Genomic DNA, 24,812 nt, shown 5'->3' with positions numbered 1-24,812 from the left:
CATGAACCACAGTTTTTGGTAAATTTAACATCTGGACAATTAAACTAATACTTAGTCGACGGTCTGAGTTCAAAACTTCGCGCACACGAGTCACATTGTCGGTGTTTGTCGAAGTCGAAGGTCTTCGAGCACGGTCTTCATTGGCGACCTCTTCCCGGCCCTCCGAAAAGGCCTTGTGCCACCGAAACACACCACTTCTTGCTAAAGCATCATCTGGGTAAGCCTGCTTTATCATATCAAACGTCTCTGTCGCAGATTTACCGAGTTTAACACAGAATTTAATCGCGTACCTCTGCTTTAACGAACGCTGCATTTTCGGCTTGCACCACTCACAGAAACACGTCGCGCGAAAAAGCGTGTCCTGACTCTCCGTGTGCTCGGAGATAACTGACCAGCCACTCGTTCGTTAGCAAGGAACGCCCTCTACCGGATCCAGTCAGTGCGCGCACGCTCCGAAGTACAGTCATGGCGGAATAAAATCAGTCCTATTACTTCCCGGACAAACCCCGTATACCAGTCGGTAGATCTCTCTAACCTGATCAAAATTATATGGGCGAGTGTAAAAGCTTTTGAATAGTTTCCGGGAAAATCAAGAAAAACTAATTTGTTTGTAAATCCAAACATTTATTATGTAATAAGTAACTGCACCTATTAAGGTAAAACTGATCTTGAAATATACCCCAGTCAGGCTCTTTATTATGAGACTAGCAAGGTAAGAGTGTATAAAAAATGGTTAATGAGATATAGCCCAAAATTACCATATTTATTCTTCCAGGTGGTGATATTTGGGCGATAGCTCCAAGAGAGCGAGTGCGGTATGAAGAGCAGTTTAGAAGTCTAAAGCCTATAAACGGCATAATTACAGGGGACCAAGCGAAAGGCTTCTTTCTTCAGTCGCAGTTACCGCCTCCTGTTCTTGGACAAATATGGTAAGTGTAATAGTACGTTTTTATAGTGTCAGGTTTCTAATTCGCTTTATTTCTTGTTTATTGTTATAGAAAAAGAATGTTTTTTTCTTCTAGGTGAGAAGTACTTTCTTCACCTGTAGTGGTTCATGGTGAGTAATGAAGAACATATTTTAGTTTTGTCAATTTTTTCGCCTGATATTAACTGTTTTATCGTCGTAATTTAATTATTTTTCTTAATGTTCCTTTTACCTTGTTTCATTTCCTCTACGTAATCCAATTAACTTCCCACTAGTACAGATGATTGAGTGAAATAAAGAGGTGTATCAATGTTGGGATCGTTTATTTATTTATTTATTCCTTAAAGTGGCTCTAAATAAATAAATAAATAATATTAATAGTTAAATAAAAACTGCTTAGAAACATAATGCAATTTATTAAAAATAAATGATCTCAAACGATACTCACTTTGCTTCTCTAAATTACTATAGATTCAAGGAGCAAAGTAAGTATGAGGGATATCGGAAAATTTTAATTAACTCCTAGAAATTATTTTTATGTAACTTTGCCTGTATAGACATTATACCTTACATGCATGATTTACTGAAAATTATTTATGTATGTCATTTGCTTTCTTTTCAAGAGATGCTAGTTGTCAGAGATGCAAGTTGGATAAGATAGAAGCTTGTAATGGGATTTTGTTTCTGCATTTGAAGAGTTACAGCGTCAGGAAAATTCATGATATGAGGTTTGTGTATGGTGGTAATTGCTCATTCTATGACACTTCTATGAGGTGGAAGAATAATTTCCAAACAGGTCATTTGATCCTCACAGATGAGCCAAGGCCTGGACGCTGCCACAGTGAGGAAGATTGTATATCTGATCCTGGAAGACCGACAAATAACCATCCATAACATCATGCAGCAAAGGGGATTCAGTTATGGTAGTCTGTACAAAATAATAATGATGAATTGCGCCTGTCTAAGGTATTGGCATGTAGGTTCTACGTTTGCTGACTCTTCAAAAGGAAACATGGCGGTTTTTTTAAGAGCAGAGTGAGGATGATTTTTTGCCCCTCTGATACCTATGGACGAATGTGGGATCTAACCTACATGATTTTGAGATACAAGAGTAGCAAGGGGTAGAAGCACTCCTCACCTCCTTCAAAAAAAAAGGCGAAGATGCAGAAGTATGCCGATAAGACCATGTTCTTGGTTTTTTGGGATTGTTATTGATTATCCTTACAGACTACCTTCAGAAGGGTGGTAGTATCGCCAGCACTTACTACTGGTTACTTTTAATGAGATTACGAGATGCTGTTCAGCAAAAACGTTACGGTAAAGTCTCCAAGCGGATCCGTCTCCTTGTGGACAATGCACTCGCTCATGCATTTCAAATAGCGTCAGTGGAAGCTATTAGATGTAACTGAAATATTGCTGCACCCGCCCTACTGTCCTGATCAGACAGGTGCGACTTCTTCGTGTACCCACAGATGAAGAAACCACTTCGGGATCGCCATTTTGACAGTACAGTTTATATATATATATATGACTGCCTTCGACAAGTCAAAAATGGTGGGAGAAATGTATAACTCTGCACGGGGACTATTTAGACAAGTCTTAAGAAAGGACATTGAACTCAACACAATTTCTCTGTTCATGATGATAATTAAAACTTTCCGATACCTCTTTGTACCATCTGAGTTCATTGACAGTACAATCTACTTTTGGTATAATAATAATCTGGTGTGATAAATTGCTTGAATACTAGAAGCAAATTCAAGGTCACTTTCGACCTTTCTTCACATAGGAGTAATGCAACGGGAGGAAAATGATCATGGAACCCAATTAGTGCCTTTCTTCCTTCCATGTTACGTAATAGTAAAAAGAACAGACACAAAGTTAAACAAAAATCTGAGAAAACTCTTGTAATTTGAAAACGGCACAAAGGATTCAAATGAAATGTTGGATACTGGTATAGATATGAATTTTGGTCTCACCTTTGCACTCATCCTTTTATTTCAATATAATCCCTTACCTCCTCATCCTCATCCTCACCCTCTATTCTCCTTCATCGTTCTCAGGGTCGAAGGATGAGGACAACCTGTAGAGGTTGATAATCTAATTACAAAGAGCCGTAAGAAGAGCACCTGAGATAAGATACGTTTTTCAAAAGAACAATTTCAATTACGCACTATTTTAAAAGTTTCAAAGTAGAACTAACTTGTCCTCTAATTGCTTCTATAAGAGTTTTCCTAAACTTTCAGCAACTTAGTCCGTGATCTTCTACAGGGAAGTCAGTCACATGAAGATTGAATTAGTTAATGAAAATATCTTGTATTTTTGGTGCAATTATTTAAAAATTGGAAAACTTCGTATTTTTGAAACAATGACTGAAAATTGACTAATCTCTTGATAAGAGATCTTTGATTAAATACGAGGGATGATCAACAAAGACTGAGACTGATTATTGTACCACAGTTTCCTTTGTTGCCGAATGTCGGCACGTTTGATAGTTGAAAGAGTTGTGTTTCATGTATACTCTCACTAGGTGGCAGCATTGTTGTATCGGTAGGTTGGGAGTAATCCGCTCTGTTTTAGACACTGCTTCCATTTCGCCTCACAACGTGCTGTATATATGCATACAATGGAGGTTACACGAGAAGAACAGTATGGAGCAATACAGTTTTGTTTTCGCTTGCACCATTCTGGAAATGGAAACAGTGTATAGAATATAGCGGATTACTCCCATCCTACCGACACAACAATGCTGCCGCCTAGTGAGAGTATACATGAAACACAACTTTCTCAAATATCAAACGTACCGGATTCGGCAACAAAGGAAACTGTGGTACAATAATCAGTCTCAGTCTTTGTTGATCATCTTAATCTGGACAAAATACAGATTCATCGCTAAACACAGGCCTAGGAAACATGTAATTCTCATTTGTATATCATGCTAGCTGTATACTTTTCTATGTCGTCTCACTCAGGTAGTATTGCAATTTCCGTAATATGGTCCTCTGGCTTCTGCTTGAAGCAACAAGTCTGCAACTGTTGTTCTTTCACTATAGCTCCCACTGCAAAGTTTCCATCGGTGTAGGTCCTTGGACATGGATTACATTCTCTATCACAGACGTAGTCTCCTTAAATTTGTGCAGTTCCCTAAAAATGGCTGTCTGTTGTGATATGTTAGCTTTGTTCGGAAGACACGTGTTGAATTCCGTTACAGCCATCACTGGTCAATGCTGTTTCGATTCTTTTTTGGAGGGTTAACGCCATGCTGAAAAACCTAGGTGAAATGACAGATCATTATGATTTGGAAAGTCTCAACCTAAATGACCCATAAATATTAAAGAAATTACGGTAAATTTAAAATAAATAAATTTTAATTTTCTAGAAAATAGCTAACCGAAAATAAGTAATGCACTCTTTTCCTATTTCATATTTTCGAATTAAACCCAAAATCAAGATTACCGTCATTTTTCCGCATCCCCCATCAGGTTGCTCCCCATCTCAATGTCCATAGCCAATATTTAATTTAAATCCGCCAACTGTTTTCAAATTAGAGGGGCGTCCGCATACTTTTTTCTTTTTTGGCATCTAGTAGAATTTTCTCACAATAAAGTAGAGCAAATTTTGAATGTTAAATTACGATCATTGAATGTGAGATTAACTTACTTGTTATAGTTAACACCTAACGTGAAATAATTTTAAAAATGAAGGTATCGGTTAGTCAAAATCACTGGGGGGCGATACGTATCATTATCTAAGGGTAGTTTTTAAGAAGAATGTGACAACATATAAAATGTATGCAGGAAATATAGATATCTGAAAGCAAGGTAAAACGTATCTTTATAGTCGATATTTAAATAGTAAATGAAGCTTTGGACTGTTCGAGTGCGTACTGTATTCATCTTGATTCAGAAAATTTCCTAAGAGAGGAGTCGTTTACCTTTTGAAATCCGACTAAGAAAGGCATTAATGAGTGTGTAATTCAATCGATTGCTAAATTATTTTACAGGACTCATAAATTAGGTTAAAATTTTCTTGTTCCTTTTTCTAGGGCTCTCGCAGACACTGATTGTGATGGGAAGATGGACATCAATGAGTTCAGTATTGCTTGTAAATTAATAAATCTTAAACTAAGGGGTTTCGAGATTCCTAAAGTTCTTCCTCCTAGCCTGTTGAGACCACCGACAATTGCATCTGCTGTGGCGACAGGTAAGTTGAGCTATTGTAGTGAGTTGCTTCTTTGTATGCTTAAATGCTTTTTGACACTTAAAAATATTTCAGACTCATTTTCTGCAAATTCCGAGCAATTGTTTTTCCGGAGACACGACATTTGCCAACCAGTTTCTGACCACTTGAACCAACACGGTTTTCTGAAAGTTTGTTCAGTTTCCTCTTGGCACTGTGGGTCAGTTTGCTAGGGCGACACATAGTGTTGTAAAAAAACGGTTTTTTTTCTGTGAAGTTTTTTTTCAATAAAAAACATCGTTCTTTTTCATGTTTTTTTTTTTCAAAAGTCTGTTTTTTTTCTGGCAACTATTATTTATTGATTTATGTTGCAGATTATCGAAATAATCAACAGAACTTGAGTCGAAGCCCTCGTAACTTACAAATCGTTTGTTTCTTTGAACCTATACGAGCAAAATTGTGTGATTATTCCTTTCAGCCCCAGGTCATTTTTGGCGTTTTCCTACATTTCCAGTTAGTCACTTATTGCTCAAAAACTATTCATTCCATTGATATGGTTAAAGCCTTGTTTTTAAGAAAATGGATGTGGCTATTTTTTGGTGTAAGTTGTATTACAGTGTTGCCAACGGGTGGGAAATTATTGAGGGAAATGTAGGGGTGAAAATTTACAAAAAATCCCTAACCGGATTTCAAAATTTTTTTGTATCTAGTACCACTGCTGCTATATGGGTTCAAGTCACCTAAACAAATCTTTGGTGTGTTGACAAGGTACAGTGAAATCCTGAAGTCGCTGGCTTCCATTCAAAGAGGGAAAGAAAAAATTCTGTCATACACATGAAATTTTGACACTTTTTACGCCTCAGAAGCAAAAATCAAATATGCCGGGGTACAGCTTCTCTAATTATCCTATTGAAACTTTTTATGGTGCGTTCTATAGGGCAAAGAGGAAGCTTTCAGGTAGTGGTACGTTTGTTTCAATGTAGCCAGTAAGAGGGTAATAATAGAGGGGAAAAGGAAATTTTCCGAATTTTTCACCTAATAGCGGGAATTAATTGTTTTGGCTGGAAACGCTGCCATTAGACAGACGAAAACTATCTGAAAATAAACCGTAATGCTCCAAAAATATATCCTACAAGTATCATGGCAATATATAACAAAGTAAGCATGAAATTAAAAAAAAATCTCATTCTACCTCAGAAATTCACCATTTTCTTACCATTTCCAGAACATGTTTTATTATAAACCTCAACTGTACTTCCCCTAATTGTTCTAGTAAAACTTGTTATGGTATGCTGGGTAGGCTAAGGATGAGGCTGTTACACACTGGTACATTTGTTTGAATGTAGCCAACAAGAAGGAAATAATAGAAATAAAAAAGGGAATTTTTCCCAAAATTTGCCCCTAAAATCTGGAATTAAAATTTGTTGTAGTTAGCAATACTATTATCAGACACACACAAACTATCTTAAAATAAGCTTTGGTATCCCTCTCATATATCCTACAAGTATTGTGACGATATCTAATAAAGTAAGCATGTCAATTAAAAATATCTCATTCTACCTTTAAAAAAATCACAGTTATCTTTCCAATTAGAGGACAAGGTCCACTGTAAACCTCAACCGTACTTCCCCTAATTATTCTATTGAAACATTCTATAGTGCATTGTGTAGAGCAAAGACGAGACTTCCAGACACTGGTACGTTTGTTCCGATATAGCCAACAAGAGGGAAATAATAGAGACAAAACATATAATTTTTCCAAAATTTCCCCCTAAAATCTGGAATTAAAATATTCTGTAGCTGGCAACACTGCTACCAAACAGACGCAAACTATCTTAAATCAAACATTGGTATACCACTAATATATCCTACAAGTATTATGGCGATATTTAAGGAACAAAGCTTCTAATTACCAAAAATATATTACGGTAAACAGAAAAGTAAGGAAAAACTAGAAAAATCAAGGGCTAGAACCTAAATACGAATTTTACGTGCGCCCCCTAATTACCCCATTGTAACGATCTGTACTTTCGTTTGTTAAGTAAGGACAAATGTTCGTAAGTTGACTTGCACTCGGACGTACAGGTACGGATTTATAAACAAAACTTTATAATTTTCTGCCCAAATATAGGAGAATTTTAATTTTCCTAAATGGCAACACTGCGCGCAGGCCCGTCCAATTGATGTCAACAGTTAGGTATCCATCAGAGGTATCTACCTGGCAAGTCTTGAAGGATGTCTTTCTACAACGAAGGAAGCTACAGGGAAAAAAAGTAAAGGAAATTCGAAATTAGAAAATTTTCGAATTTTTGACTGGGGTGAAATTTGAGAAAGAAATTCGACACCAGAAGAAAAAGAAATTAATATGATAAACTATAAACCAACCACATTTTGCAAGAATAATATCCAGATATCTTAATTAGTGTCCACACTTGAGCGGATTAAACAAGTGACACACCTGTGTGTGCCACTTTGGCCACCTGGGACACCGAGTATACATTTGATTACATTTTTTGACTACTAACTCGTGTTGTTGTAGTTATAGTCTCGACTAATAATAATATCGTTGTAAACAATAACTTTATAAGGAAAATTTTCTCTCCTTTTTACATCTTAGTTCCAACACTGTTGGTGAGAAATGTAGGGTGTTTCAAAATAAATTTTGGGGTTTTAAGTCTTCGTAGTACTTATTACATTTTACGTACATATATAAGCAATGCATCAAGTAAAAGAGCACCTCAAACAGTTTTTGCTACAAGTGTTCAATGTGAGATTCATTCGTCACACGGCACACATCTACTCGATAGGCGAGAAAGGCCCATAAACTTTCCGCCATATGGCACAAAACACATTCAATTTAGGGGAGTTTCGTTTCAATTGTACCATCTCCTGAGGATTTGCTGACGGTCAGATGCAAACATTATGAGTGTTCACATTAGCTCTTAGGTGAAAAGTCGATTTATCACTGAAGACGACACGATCCAGAAAATCTTCATTGTTATGCAATAATATTTCACTTGCAAAATTGGCACGTAAACCGTAGTCTGTAGGCTTTAGACCTGTAGCAACTGCAAACAATAAAGACGTAGTTGCAAGCGTCTCCTTAATATTCTTCACACAGACGATTGCACTGTACAGGTTCTGTCTTTATTAAAACAAAAAGCTTTCTGCTCTCTAGTTTCCATCTTTGCTACTTGCTCTTTCTAACGGCAGACAGAAGAAACAACGCATGTACATGCGTGCGTACAAAACTGTTTGAGTTGCTCTTTCATTTGATATAATATTTATAATTGTAAGTTAATTGTAATAGATACTACAAAGTTTCAAAACCCTAATCTTAATTTTGAAACACCCTGCACTACTTCAAATTGAGTCATCCTATATTCAGGTCCTAGTCAATTTGTCGCCTCGTGCAATGGCATAATTTGTCGCCTCCCACTTTCTCCAGAAAGAACAAATCTTAGAAGTCATGATTTTAAGTATGCTACTCCAGCATGAACAACAAAGGTGAGGGTAAGTGCAGTCGCGCTCAGAAAGGCTTAAATACTTACTAAAAATGCAATTCCGTTGTGTCTGTTTTTTTTTTTTTTTCTTTAAATGTTAACCTATTATGATAGTGAAAGATAAAGCAAACACACCTGCAGAGGAAAGATGGTAATCCTTTTTATAGAATTCACTATCGAGCTTCAATCTCGATGTATCAGTTTGCAATTCCAGTGCAACTAGCTCTTTTATCTTTATTTCTTGATTTTTCTTCTACATCTTCTAACATTTTTTAAAAAAAACTTGTTTCTATCTTCAATGATAAGGAACTTGCTTTTGACAAAAACAAGATTACTTTCATATCAAAACTGTGATAACTTACTAAATGGAACAGATATTCACTAATATTCGAGAATTGAATTCTTGCATTTGACAACAGTCAAGCAATTTGTGCTCGGATTTATTCGACCATTTGCTTTAGCATTGTCCATGTGGCCTTAAACTAATGCAACCTAAACATAATTTATGAATGTTGTATTCAAATAAAAGGTCAGCTTAGTAAATGTAACTATCATCATCATGAAGTCTGTTTCCAACAAGAAATATTTAATTTAAATAATATACTTATAACAGACTTTGTCGGACCATCCAAGCTTGCTGTTCCACGCAAATGCACGTGTTGCATATATACCGTGCCGTATTTAGGGGGGCTTCCGGGCTTAAGCCCCCCCCCCCCCCCGAAATCTTACTATAGTAAAGTATATGAAATATCTTGCAGAATTTTCACATTTTCAGGCAAATGCCCCCGAAAGTTAGCAAAGCCTCTCCCGAAACAAAATCGTAAATACGCCACTGCATATGTGGTAGAGCCGGCTCTGCATATCATATATATCTAGTCGACAAATTATTTATATATGACATTTAGAAAAATACTATTAGGCAAATTAGTATTAGTTTTTATCTTTAGTCAAATTATTGGAATTTTATACTGTTCGTGACATTATTTTCGTACTTATTAAAAGCCTGCATTCACGAAAAAACAAAATTCCATTTCTACTTTTATTTCTTAGTTGATATTGATGAAAACTGCTGAAACCCGAATTGTTAATAGGTATGGTATTCATGTAAATTGTAAAATATTTGTAGCGTATCAGTATCTAGCGTTTAATTTATGTTGCATTTTACGGTGATTACACCTACATAAAAATATTTCATACTTAAATAGACGTAAGATGCATTACAAATGACTATTTAAAAAAAAACGAAATTTAGAAAAAAAACGAGAGGCAATGTTTTTTTTCTAAAAAAAAAAACGTACATTTCTGAAAAAATACGAACCGTTTTTTTTTTTCTATTTACAACACTAGCGACACACCTCAAGGCAAAACTTCAACCGAGAGATAATTTTGATAGCGTTTTATGATGGTATATGTGTAACATGAAAAATTCTTTTTTTTAAAAATGTTTGACATCTTCTACCACAGGCAGTTGTCCAAAAAGGTGATACACATGTCATCGTAGTGCAATTCTCTCTTCTTTTTTCAGCCACATAGTGTTCACATCTGTTTCCTCAGTACGAAACACACTACCTATGATGAAGTATTGATACCCAAAACTGACTCGCACTGCTCAATGCGACCTTGGCATAGCGGGGACACGTTTGTGTGATAACTTTCGCTCATGGTCGTAATATGAAGAGGGGGGATATGTGGCTTTGCTGACAACTCGAGTTGCTAATGTTATATTTTAAAAAGTACGTGCTTGTTTTGAAAACAACTGTTGAAGCGCATATTAATTTTAAATGTTACAATTCTCGTCAAAGGTATTGCAACTTTCAGAGAAACCTAACGCACATTTTAGCGCATCAGGAACCGTGGAAATTATTTTGTCATATCCAGTACTGTGTCGTGTCTTTGTGTACATGAAATCCTTATATAAGATTTAATATATATATATATATATATATATATATATATATATATATATATATAGTGCGTTCTACGAATAACACTAAGGCCCGTCTCCTGAAGAAACCAAGATAGATAGAAACATGAAACCTTTTGTAACCTTCAAGGGACATAAAAGACAACATTATGCTGATATGGAGAGCCCCCCATGAGGTACGCTCAAGGGGGTTACGGGGGTAAGTACAAAATTTTAAATAGGAGCCTCCACCGTGTGGCATCTTGTTTGAAAGGTAATCACGTTTCAAGACCAGTTTGGGAAACTATATGTCGCTAGCGTGTCCCTATCCAACATCTAGTCTAGTCCCTGTCCATAAGACCCGTAGGAAAGTCATGTCTGACGGCTGTTCTCTTCAAATCCTGTTAGTACATGTCTAAACAAGTGTAAATCACGAGGGTAGACTTTTTGACTTATAGGCAGTTTTCTTCTACAGGGGCGTAATCCTAGGGTGGCGGCGCCCCTTTTGAGTTGTTTCCGACTTTTCCTAAAATGATTGTAGCTGCCATTGTGATTGTAGTAAAACAATGAATAAGGGTTGTTTGCTTTCTAAATAGTCAACGAACTAAACCTAGATATAGATTTTTGGCGTAGCCGTACAACTAGAGGAAGAAGAGGGGGGAAAGTCCAATTTCGGCTATTTTTTTAAAAGTCTGTTTTTATTTTCTTTCCATAATATTCGAACGGTGATCTCTTGTGTAACAACGATTTTTTGGCCAAGACTTACAACAATCCTCTATAAAAGGACGCAATTTTTGACAAAAATCTTCCAATAGTTATCTCCATAAAAAATATAATATAATCAGACGCGCGAAATTTTTCAGAATGTAAACTCCCGTGGTTTCGTGTTTGCTTCACTATACACGTTGCAATTCTAATAGAAGTAGAAAATGATTAACACATCGTTGTATTATTATTCACGATCCTTAGATTAAACAGCACTGATAATGTTCCGTGTAATATTCCTGCTCCAAAAAGTACATGATGTACAAGAATATTTCTTGGTACTCGTATTAAGTGGCTTTATTTATGAACCTTTTGCTAACTGTGGGTAACTTTGTTTCCATTTTGTGAACTAATAAAAAGTTTCAATATAAAATGTCTCGAATTTTACCTCTAAAATAGAAATTTTGTCGTATGTGAATTTTTTCAGGTTTTCTCTACAGCAGCTGCTAGGATAGAGATAAACGTACTAATTTAGTGTGCCTTACTGCCTGCTATCTCCACTTAAAAAATTGTTTATGCACTTCAGATGGTGATGTTACCTTCACTGCAGGAATAATTTTGAATGTATTCATGTCTAGTCTAGTAACAATGGACTATCTTCATTCTTGCAAATCACTGATGTAATAATTTTCTGAAAGGATTTGAAGTTATTCTGGTGAAGTAGTTATGGCATCAAGTGTGGAAAGATCTTTACGTGGAGTGAAATTAACACAAGGAACTAGTAGTGATTTTGATCTTACAAAATGTGTGATTTGCCAAAAGATAGACAAAGATCATAAGACTACAACTTCAGCAATTGGTAGAAATAATATAAAAAATGCTGCTGAAATCAGGGAAGATGAAGTGTTGCAGAGACTTCGTTCAGTGGATTCTGAAGTGGAATTTGTGAACCATTGCAATAATACCTTTTACAAGTTTTACACACTAAAAATTAAACAATCTACAAAAAAAGCTACGTTAGGATATACTGTACTACCCCGTACAGAACCATCATGTCAAAAAAAAAAAAAAAAAAATCCAGTAACGTACGTAGTAACGTAGTAATACGAAGTAACATGCGTAGTGTGAGATCTCAATAAACACGCTGGTGTCAGGGAGAAGCACAGGATTTGTGAAAGTATCCGAGCTCTTGTCTTCCGCGAGACAGTAATGTTTCTTAAGGACGATGTATATACGAGAACTTTTGATCTAGAAGATGAGTCATCAGTTTTTGGTGCAGACTTATACTATCATGAACTATGCCCAGAAACTTACCTTACTAAATTCAGAAGAAGTTCACAGGAAAACAAAAGCACTGAAAGAAAGTCGCCTAAAGAAGAAATGATGACAGAACTTTCACCTGTAATCAAACCCTTTCTGGAAGATGGCTGCGGTGCGATTTTGTCAGAAATGCGAGATTACTTAAACGGTAAAGGGACAAGAATCGTGATAAGCAGCAAAGAGGTCAAGCATTTTTTTTACTGAAGATTCTTGAAACTACGATTAAATTTTCTAAACATACTAAAACCAACTAGTCTCTTATTGCCTATTCATTACATTTGACTACCGAGAGACTAACGCAAATCGTCCGGAATCACAATGATATAAGAGATGCCGGAAGATTAATAAGAAACCCCTTAAAAGCTGCAACAAAACAGTTGGTGATGCTCAGGATCTGAAGAAGTCATGGATCACTACCCCTGTTCCATAAACATTGCTTGATTTTTTATGAGAACTTTCCCAAGTAGGACGATGTCAAGCTCCACGAAAGACATGGATTTACTTGAAGACGATGGAGTCGTTGATTAGTGAGACCATTGATAAAGCTGAAGATAACGTACTGACGAAAAATTCTCTTTCTTGTAGAATTAAGTCAATTTTTCAGATTCTCTTCTATAACGTACATAGAGGCAAGAAAAAAACACCTTTACATCTTATGACAGCCCATATTATACATGAAAAATGTAAAAGTAAAAGTTTGATAACATCTTTCAATAAACTTGGTGTATCTGCAATCAACAACCAAGTTATGCATGCACGTGTCAAATTAGCCCAATACACTGTCAAGTCTTGTTCTGACGGTATTTCACTTCCAAGTCACTTTGTTGGTAATGAATTTAGAGTGGGTGCGATGGATAACTTCGACCACGAAGAAGCTACACTTTCAGGTTTGCAAGGAAGTCATAACACTGTTCTGGTACTATTTTAAGAGAAACTTAAAGAGGCAACAAAAAAGTCCTATTCACTGGATATTGTTGAGAAGAATTTCTCCGAACGTGTGACGTCTCAATTCTCATGTCAAAGCCCAAAGCATTATTGCAAGCAATCGCTGCCTTTGATGGTATCTCAGAATTTAAAAACGTTTGAAGATTTATTTGATGTGGGTGTAAGTGAAGTGACATTAAGGGAATCTGCGATCAGCATGACGAAAACTTTGCATTCACTTAGTGATAGGGACATTAACGTAACCTGGGGGAGCTGTCAGCGCAGTCATATCGAAATCTGAAGTTCCTCTTCAGCAAGTTGGGTTCTTACCTATATTGCCATATCCTATTACAGCATACGACAGAGTCTATTCTGCAATGAAAAACTTCCAGTACCTTCTCCATCATCTTCATCAACCCGCTTTACCTATAGCTTGCGACGAGGCAGTTTACCACAACGCTGCAGAAATCCAAATTACTTCAAACAAGTTCCCAGACATCGTCCTGATGATGGGATCTTTCCATACGACCAAAGCACTATTGGCTTGCATAGGTAAATATATATCAGGAAGTGGGTTAGAAAACATCCTTATTGAAAACTCAGTATTCGGACCAAGAGCAGTCGAAAGTGTACTGAAAGGGAGTAACTACATTCGTTCTACAAAAGCAATGTTCATGCTTGCTGAAGTAATTGAAAAGCTGGAATGGAAAACATTTTTGAAAGGTAATGTCAATGCACCTAGTAAAATAGCCACCGACACATTGAGAGCAATTAAAGATAAAGATATTGAAAAAGCACAACTCCTGTTTCAAGATCTTACTAACAATTTCATAAGCTTAATCCAAGGCATGAAAGCGTTCTCTCAGATGAATGCGGAGCGATCAGAAACGTGTCAGTACTTGGAAGGTTTTTTGTTTCTTATGTCTCTTCTGAAGAATCTTATTCGAGCAGACAGAGAAGGTAATTGGCTTCTTCATTTGAATACCGTTCAACAACTCTTTCCACTGTTTCAAGTTTTTGATAAAATCAATTACTTGAGGTGGGCATCCGTGTATTTAGAGCAAATGCGAAACTTGGAATTTCAACATCCACAAGTTTTTGAAAAATTCATAAAAGGATTCTTTGTAGTCCCAGGAACCACAGGGAAATTCAATGCGGTTGGATTGAGCATGGCACTGGAGCAGACGATAAATAGATTCCAAAAAAACACAAGGAGGAATAATTGGCCAAACAAAAAGAAAAGAGTACGTTGTTGAATGGCAGTTAATCTACCCCGAGATTCTTGAAATAAGAAATGCTTCTCGGTCATTAATAGGTGTTGCAGTGGTGATTACGATCTTCATATACATCACGAATTAGTAGGGAAACAGAGTGAGGATCTTGAAGGAAGCATCTAGATGATGTGCTCGTATATTGACGAAGACAAAATCCTTATGATGCCACTGGAACAATGAAACTCCAAAATCTATCGACAAATGAACTTGTACCGCCACATAATGCAAAATCAATACTTTCCCTTCCTGCAAACGGGAATGCACTTTATCTTGAATTTAGGAATGAGAGGTTTGTTTCCAAATCAAAAGGACTATCTGCCCCATGCACAAAGTGAAGTTGCCACCTTTCAATTCTGTTGGTTTACAGGATGCAAAAAGCGATAGGTCTAATTCAGTTACAAATATCATCCATGCGCAAAGACTTGCTAATATTTGTATGAGGAAAGGTATGTTATTGAGCAAGATTCTAAATTATGACATTTTACCAGTTACAACATTGGTGGTTAAAAACAGTGCAACCACTAAATTGCAGAAATCGGATTTGATGACTGCTTTGATAAGGAAACTAGACGATTCCGAGTGCAGTTCTACTTTTGAAAAAATCTACCGACGTGTTTGATAGTGGATGTTACGAAACCACGGAAGTTTACATTCTGAAAAATTTCGCGCATCTGACTATATATTATATATATATATATATATATATATATATATATATATATATATATATATATATTGTGGAGATAACTATTGGAAGATTTTTGTCAAAAATTGCGTCCTTGTATAGAGGATTGTTGTAAGTTTTGGCCAAAAAATCGTTATTACACGAGAGATCACCATTCGGACATTATGGGAAGAAAATAAAAACACTTTTTAAAAAATTAGCCGAAATTGGACTTTGCCCCCTGTTCTCCCTCTATTTGTACGGCTACGCCAAAAATCTATATCTAGGTTTAGTTCGTTGACTATTTAGAAAGCAAACAACCCTCATTCATTGTTCTGCTACAATCACAATGGCAGCTACAATCATTTTAAGAAAAATCGGCAAAAACTCAAAAGGGCCGCCGCCACCCTAGGATTACGCCCCTGTAGAAGAAAACTGCCCATAAGTCACAAAGTCTACCTTCGTGATTTACACTTGTTTAGACATGTACTAACAGGATTTGAAGAGAACAGCCGTCAGACATGACTTTCCTACGGGTCTTATGGACAGGGACTGTATTAATCCGGAAAGTAGGGTCGAAGTACGTTCCACACATAACACTAAGGCCCATCTTCTGAAGAAACCAAGGCAGATAGGAACATGAAATCTTTTGTATCCTTCAAGAAACATAAACGAAACATTAAGCTGATATGAAAAAAAAAAAAAAAAAAAGTGCGCTCAAGGGGGTTACGGGGGTAACTATGAAATTTTAAATAGCAACACCAATTGTGTGGTACCTCGTTTGAAAGCTAATGACGTGTAGAGACCAGTTCTACACGTGATTACCTTTCGAACGAGATACCACACAGTGGAGGTTGCTATTTAAAATTTTGTAGTTACCCTCCGTAACCCCCTTGAGCGCACCTCATGGGGGTTCTCCATATCAGCATAATGTTGTCTTTTATGTTCCTTGAAGGTTATAAAAGGTTTCATGTTTCTATCTGCCTTGGTTTCTTCAGGAGACGGGCCTTAGTGTTATTCGTAGAACGCACTATATATATATATATATATATATATATATATATATATATATATATATATATATATATATGCCTTTTTGAAACAGTATTGTAAGATGAATTTAGTAAAACGGGGAACAGGTGAAAACATACCAGTTAATATGTATATTTTGTGTTGATAAATATGTAATGTATGTTTCGTTCTTAAATGAAAGCATTCTTTTGTGGCCAAGTGGCTATCTCCCATACTTCCTGCCCGCATGGTCCTTAGTTCGATTCACGATGCAGATACTTGACATGAATATGAATCCAAAAACTGGTTCGGATCCCACTTTAAATAAGTCCTTTTCATATACTCATGGTTTCTAAAATGGATATTAAACTCCAATAAGTAAATAATTGTTCGTTAACCCACTAAGAACTCTATGAAAGATAATTACGTAGCTGAATACCAGCATTTCGTATTCGTAATGATTTTCTGTTATTTGTATACTTAACGCAAGATATAATCATAATGTTGGTGGATGAGAAGCAGAATTTAAACTGTGTTCATTATTTGCTACGAATTTTGATTTAACTATACATAGTATCTAAAGGTAAAGAGCTCCCTTGTGAATATATGGTTTGGCGCGGTTCGATTGCCGATAGGCGCTGATATGTTTCGGGTCCCACGTTATAGCATAGTCTCGATGCTGAATGAAACGTTAAACTCCTAACCCATCTCGAACATTTGAAGGTAAATTATCAATTGTAATTTAAGAGAGGACACCATATTTCTTTGTTTTGGAGTTTAGAGTTCATGAAACTTCGATCTATATCTCGATGTAGGATTTACATTTGTTTTTTTCTTTGTAAGTAGTGATAAGTGTTGTCGTTTACTTGGAATAATGAACTGATACTAAATTCTAAAAATTTCAGTGCCTCCGCAACAAATCCCTGCCAGTAATATGATCCAGCCTCCTCCAGGCGTTCCAAGGATGAGCAGTGCTCCAATCGGAATCGCACCAGTTAATATGGCGGCCTCCAGTATGGCAGCTGGAGGTATGATGTCAAGTGCTGTGATATCTACTGTGGCTCCAACAAGTGTTGTTCCACCAGTTCCAACTAGCGTTATACCACCAATGGGCGTTATGCCGAACGTAGGTCGACCAATGGGGATGGTTCCTCCGATGAGCATGGCACCAACACGAATGCCAATGTCAGCGGGTGCTCCGATTAGTATGGTTCCCACCATGGGAACCTCCATGATGACAGCTACCTCTTCAGGAGTTCCCATGAGCATAGCACCAACTAGTGTAGGGTCACCAGCAACAGTTCCCTTAGCAGTGAGCATTGGAGGTGGAGCTCCAATGATGCCTACCAGCTTGGATAGCATTTCGGCTAGTCAGACAATGACTATGTCAAATGCTTCTTTGGTCATGACCCAAGGACCTGCTGCGACTGCATCTCCATTAGTAAGAATGCCAGGTAATTATTGTTCTTTCGTTTTAATGTTTATGATCTGTTAGATATCTAAAAGCACAAACTCTAACAAATATTTGCTGTATTGTTTTAGATTTTATTACAAACTTGGATTTTTAAAAATTTATTAATTAAAGCAAAATTCTTGCTCCCCCATCTTTCAAAAGCTGTATATCGTCAGTAGGCAGAATTGTACAAAGCAAGAGCTTAACTTTCTTTCTTTCAGGTCTTCCTTTCAAGTCTTTATGATTCTACTGACTATAAAATTACCTGTTTATCTGAATTGAGTTGTTTTAAAAAGTAAAACATAGGAGCAAGACATGTTTGAATGAAATGTCTTACATAGTGTTGAGGAAATTAATTACGGTTACAAAATTTTGTGTAAGTAGAAAGAAATGGTGAGCTTTTAATGTCTTAAGACTTAACGTTGCTTCTATAAAATAAATGGAAATGAAGTTATAAGAGGTTCAAAATTTGACTTTATTCCAAAAAATGCTTAGATAAGTAGCATATCCAAGTAATTATATGGTATCCCATAGGAACACATCATTTTTCCATTTACAGCATTTTGATATCTCAACCCGTTCCGTGAACAATGATAAACGTAGATAAAGTTTGCAACACTGCTTAACATGTGTTTGTAAAAAATGTTTAAAATTATTATTTTGTTGTTGTTTTTGTTTACAACATTACAGCAATAGCTTGTAGTATCTACAATTACAACAAACTCTTGCAATTACATAATGTTAAGCAGTGTTCCAAGCTGTACATATTTTTATCATACCTCCTGAACGGATTGAGATATCAAATTGCTGTAAACGGCTAAATAATGTATTCGTCTACTGGAAACCATATATATACTTAGATACAGCTTATTTAGCAGCATTGTACAAGCTATATATAATTCTTGTTGTATTTTTTTTTTTTTACGACGGGGGAGGGGGGGGAGTAAAAACAGTCCTAAATTTATACAAAGCAAGAATTACGTAAAAGGTTTCTAAAACGTTAGTACTGCGAACATTGTTGATCTCAAATAAGTTGATTGAAACATACATAAGTGTGCAATTTTGTTTTTCTGAATAGGTACCAGCGTAGCAGGTGCAATACCTCCAGTCTCGGGAGCAATGGGTCCGATGATACCTCCAGTGCCAGGTGCTGTTCAACCGGCTCCAGCGGTGCCGCCAGTAATTGATGTAAAGTCTCAGAGATCAGCTTCAGTTACCAGTTTAGACTCTCCGTAAGTACATGAGAATGTTAGGTCGATTATCTTAAGTTAGACCATGTAAACTTTTCAGTTATTGTACTCTTTTAGAGCTACTTGAATACCCCCTCGGATAAAAACTCATCGGATCCCTCTTCATAAGTAGTAGTTTCTGTCTGATATAGTTCGGTGTGGAAAAGGGACGTTAAATACCAATCGGTTCAGTTGTGTGAAGTTGTGTAAAAGAAAAAAAAAGTTGGTGATGTAAATATTAACATAATATTTATACTTGTAAACATTGCTAGCATTTTTATGTAAAGGCCTATGCATTAAAGCAGTCCCTCCCAACGTGTTTAGTGTTCTCTCTCCAAGAATAGTTTACTTTAATATGTAAGAGTATAATGATTTGTAAATTAACAGGTTCCAGGTAACGGACATCCTTTCTATAGATTTTAATGGTGTTGGATTGTTCATTTATTTATCTGGTAGATTATGGTCTATCATAAAAATATCTATTAGATATCTGCGCCTGAATAATACAAATGTACTTATCATTCGGTATTTTCCTCCTTCTTTTATCAACATTCTTGACGTGTGTGTACATTGTATGTATAATGTTCCTATATGAAATCATATCATAGTGTATATTTCACATATCTATTCACTATATATATATCATATCATTGTGATTTTACTATATTTTATGAAATTTTTATTTACTATTATCTATTTTCTTATTGAATACATATGAATATTCAAGTTATGCGTGAGTTTTAAAAAATGAATGTATCAATGAACATGCTAATTTATCTTTTGCTATAAGCTAATCGTTTTTCCATAAATAAAGGAAAATGAGAAGAAAGTATTACTGCACAAAAATTATTTTAATGCACAGAAATTGTCTCAAATGAATCAATTTTACTAAAATGAAAGTAATGTAAATTTTATTTTACTTAAATAAAATAAAGAATTGCTTACCTTTCCTTACATAACGTAAAATACGATTGTTATAAGAGATACGGATACGGCTGTTAAAACGTAACAAATGCTAATTGATTTCTACATAGGTCAAACTAATTATTTTGAATATCTATGTATTTATCTATCTATCTATCTATCTATCTATCTATCTATCTATCTATCTATCTATCTATATATATATATATATATATATATATATATATATATATATATATATAGTGGATCTTATACTCAAGAATTAATCTAATCAGGATTGTTACTACTCACTCACTCACTCTCTCTCTCTCTCTCGGGTGTTCTAAAAATAGCGCCATGGACCACAGAGCACTATTCTACAGGTCAAAATAAAGCGAAGATGTTATATGATGATTTGCCTTCCGGGGCCTCCTTCAGCTGCTATAGGGAATCAGAATTTCACAATGTGGCAACGTCGCAGATTAACTTGGAGCCATTAGCATTACTCTACGAATACAACAAGCAGTTGAATCGATTGCTACACTAATAAATGATGCTAGTGTCAATCAATATCGACTTCAGCTGCTATCTAAAAAGAATCGATATAACTATTTGATAGATTGGTAGATCTAATTTATGGTTCTTTATTTGCGACGTTGCCACATAGTGCAATATGTCTCTTTAAACGAGAACTCGAAAGGTATATAAATATATATATATAGCTTTATTTTGGCTTGTAGAATAATGCTCTGTGGTCCGTGGGCGCCATTTTTAGAACGCCCGATATATATAAAAAATATGGGTGAGTTGCTTCAAGAAACCAGTGAATAAGTGTGGATATTTTACAAATAACCTTGCAGTTTCAACTGATGACCCCGGGCCGTCATTATCAGCGATGTTGAAGAAACTTCTGCTTCAATCACATCCTCTTGTAATATAAACTTGAACCTTCTTGAGCTGACGGATGCGTAAAAAACGTCAATTAACTTGTAACTATGAAGACGATGAACAATTAGGCTCAATAGAAAAAGATTGTAAAAAAATGTTTTTGAAGTAACAACTGATGACCTTGCACCACTCATCCAACTGTAGGTTCATCCGGAATACACAAATATAGCAATTTATATAAAACATGAGTAGTTGATCCGAAAATAAATCTATATAACCTGTATATATTTTTGTAGAGTATCAGTAGGCTCTCCTCTTCAAGAGTGGGCTGTTCCTCATCAATCGAAACTGAAGTATACACAACTTTTCAACACCAATGATAGAGCCCGAACTGGTTATTTATCTGGTCCACAAGCGCGCAATATTATGGTACAAACACAGCTGCCTCAACCTATCCTGGCGCAAGTTTGGTAAGTTGTTTGTTTTGTTTCTCTTATACAGTGTGTTTAAAAAAGAACTTCCTAGTTTTAATGTGTCCTAGAATCTGTACAAAGTGACATGCGCTATTCTAGTTTGTGGTGTTTGATTCATCAATTCTCCAAGTTTTGGCTCCCCTGCAGTTGGCAGGTCTGCTTGACCTTGAGATGACACTAGTGCTGTTTTTTTTTTTTTTTTTTTTTTTTTTTTTTTTTTTTTTTCTGTTTCCTCAGTTCAGTTCAGTTCAGTCCAGGCAGGCGTGCAGTGCAGAGCAACTCAGCAACAATGTGTACTCCGCAACAGAAAGCGGAGTGTGTTATTTGGCTTGTGAAAACTGAGTCAGTTATAACAGTGCAACGTAATTTTAGACGTCAGTATGGTGGTGAACCACCTACAGCAAAAACTATCCGTCATTGGCTAACGTCTTTCAAAGAAAGAAGTCTTTCAAGTGGAATATCGTCTTGACGTGTGGAAGGCCACAAATGGATCCCACGTTGAAGTCTACCAACATTAAACAAAACTTGAAGGAATCTCTTTCATGATATGTACTCATTGATGTAAGCTTTCATTCATTTCCTAATTAAATTTATACTTAAAACTAGGGAGTTCTTTTTCAAACACCCTGTACAGTATATTACATATATGATGAATTATTGTAATGTACGAAAGTATTATATAAAATTCATCATCATCGTCTGTATAAATTAAATTTCCGAGGAAATAGATACAAAGTATTTATTGTGATACAGAGCAATACTTAAATTATGAGGAAACAGAAAAAAATCGCTCGTTACTTCCAGCAGCAAAATTATGCGTATATATGTAAAGAGGTCACCTAAGATTGTTTGTAGAAATAATGACAACATGAGGGTCACTAGTCATAGCAGTTTTTTTGGTCGTTTGTTTGTTTGTTAAAGACAAAGATGATGTATTACAGAAAGTTCACAATGTACATGTGGTAAGAGACAAAATATGCATCCAGTGACGGATGATAGACTAAGGATGATTGCGAAAATATACAATTGCACTTCACATTGTAGCACTTTATTCTTCCACCGTAATAGTAAAATACTTGAACAGTGAGTTATGTATGGATGAAGATCTCATTAACACGCAACACACTTAAAAGTAATCAGGCGAACTATCATCACTTGCTGCCAACGATAACGGTGAACTATCACAAGCTATTTCAGCCGACTATAGTTTCAGCTCAGGTTCATACACCGGTCCCATACTACATCAATATTAGTGATTTTGTTGAAGAATTGCTCAGCTTTCTATTCGTATCGTTTCTGTTCATCCGATATGTCTCGCATCATGTCCATTTTTGTTTTGCAGCAATCTTGCGCTTATTTAAATCCTCATAAAGTATTATGTATAGTTAGTTTTAGGTTAATGTCTACACATGCTTCTAATTCTAGCATAGATCACCTCATTCCTTTTAATGTAGTTATGTGTATAGGGGTTGTCGGCAGTTGCTGCTCTCGCAAGCTCTGAGTTAGCTCTTGAATTCCTACCGCAAAGTACTGCTATTTCGATGGAACGCTGCTAAAACTGATTCACGTTTATCCATCCGTATTTGTATTTCCATCAACGATTCGGCTCTGACTGACGTTTGCACTCGTCAACTTCTTAATCTTGAGCCACTGATGCCATCTTGTAATGCCCCTAGAAAGGACAGACTTCACTGTGCCAGTGGTAAGTTTTCACATTCCTGCTGGGTCTTGAATTTTTCCAGCATTGATATATTGATGTAATTCGTTAACGTTGACATAGAATTTAAGTAATCCTCGTAATATGACATATATGCAAGAACGCTAATTATTTATTTACAATTTATAAACAGTTAATGCAAATATAACGGGACAGGGATTCACAAGTGGTAAATAAATAAAGTAGTTATGATTATAGTAAGTTAGTGTATTTTGTACTAAATAGCAAAATGTTAATATTGTTTTTACCTACGAGATAAGTGTCGAAATTTTACTATATTCAAACGTATAAACAAAGCTGAAGAAACAAATCTGGGGAACAGTCATACTAGCACATACAAGTTGAATAGGTTGAACGGGGTCTTTTGTACCTATTGTGAAGTTTAATTGATAAAAAATTGTATTATTCTTTTTTATTGTCTGTTAAAGGGCCTTATCGGACATAGACTCAGACGGGCGTTTGACTTGTGAGGAGTTCGTATTGGCAATGCATTTATGTGATATGGCAAAGAGTGGAGAGAAACTTCCATCAGCGTTGACTCCTGAGTTGATACCTCCAACATTCCGACGTCAGCGACAAGGAAGTTTAAAAACAAGTACCCCAGGATCTGTTATTGACCTTGGAGAAAACAAAGATGGGATCAATTTGCAAACAGGTAAGGATCACCAGCAATAGTACTTAGAGGATTTCTGAGTCTGTTAAATGAGTTCGTCTGTCTATATAAAAACTTGCCAGTTAAAAATAAATAGTAGGCAAGTAGACCTGTTTGTATCTGAAAATTCAATTTCGATTCCCACTCATATTATTCGTACACACATTTCGTAACGCAGCTTAACATTAATATGTGATTCTTAGTTTATCTGATTGCAATACTTTTTTGTAGCTTGCACTTAAAAAATAAGACGACCCATCTTATCTTGAAACTGAAATTCGAGAACTTGAGATGGTATGCTATACGCAAATGAAAACACGAAGCTCTATTCCAGCAAAAATTGGAAAGTTGCATGATTATTCACTCGTAGATTTTATTGAAGGGACATAAGATCTCTCTACGTCACTTTATAACATTAAGATAGACAATATTTTCTCAGTGTGCGCTTGATATTTGTTTGAATATGTATTGCCACATTTTCTTTCTTATTACATTGTAGTTATTGAGTCAGTACTCTTAATTAAACCAAATTATTAGAACAACACATCTACACTTCGTGACATGGCGCTTACGGCCAGAGCACAGGTGCTTACGTAAGAGACCGTAGCCTGTCTGCATGCACTAGGTGAGAGATTGGACAAAATTTCCAGTCTAATCGGTTGATATTAGCTGTTATATATAGATATTTTATCAAACAGATGATTGCAAATGCAGTCATTCAGTTCATTCTAGATTTCTCTTACGATCACTTATTGTTCCATATGTTGCTTCTACACTCTGTAAAGAAAAAATAGCGACACTTGCTCCGATATGGTTTTCACAACATACATTAACCAATATGAGTTTTTACATGAATTACTGATAATATTACAATGCATATTCTTAATGAGCAGTTCATTCTTAATACTTGCGCCGCAGTTTCAGGTTTTTTATATGCATATAATGAATTTATATGCATATATTAGTAACTATGTGTGTTTTCAACAAAAACGGCTGTGGGAAGAATTATACATAAAAGTATGAAAGATCAACAATAATAGCACAAAACAAAGAATGTAATTTCTTAAGAGTAAGATATATTGTGTACGAA

General features: G+C 35.8%; 1 protein-coding gene across 4 annotated transcripts in view; it reads left to right on the top strand.

Annotated features, from left to right (window-relative positions):
• Positions 1 to 24,812, top strand: part of Dap160 (dynamin associated protein 160) — a 213,683-nt gene that overhangs the window by 25,076 nt on the left and 163,795 nt on the right. For all 4 annotated transcript variants that reach the window (XM_081768609.1, XM_081768600.1, XM_081768593.1 and 1 more), the window contains exons 3-8: positions 776 to 929; positions 4,971 to 5,128; positions 17,313 to 17,861; positions 18,939 to 19,092; positions 21,177 to 21,350; positions 23,499 to 23,725. In XM_081768609.1, the coding sequence (XP_081624735.1) occupies positions 776 to 929; positions 4,971 to 5,128; positions 17,313 to 17,861; positions 18,939 to 19,092; positions 21,177 to 21,350; positions 23,499 to 23,725 (1,416 nt within the window). The remainder of the gene's footprint in view (positions 1 to 775; positions 930 to 4,970; positions 5,129 to 17,312; positions 17,862 to 18,938; positions 19,093 to 21,176; positions 21,351 to 23,498; positions 23,726 to 24,812) is intronic.

Source organism: Thermobia domestica, chromosome 1 (assembly GCF_964235325.1).
Source record: "Thermobia domestica chromosome 1, izTheDome1.hap1.1, whole genome shotgun sequence".
Lineage (NCBI taxonomy): Eukaryota > Metazoa > Arthropoda > Insecta > Zygentoma > Lepismatidae > Thermobia > Thermobia domestica.
This window is presented reverse-complemented; position numbering and strand designations above follow the sequence as displayed.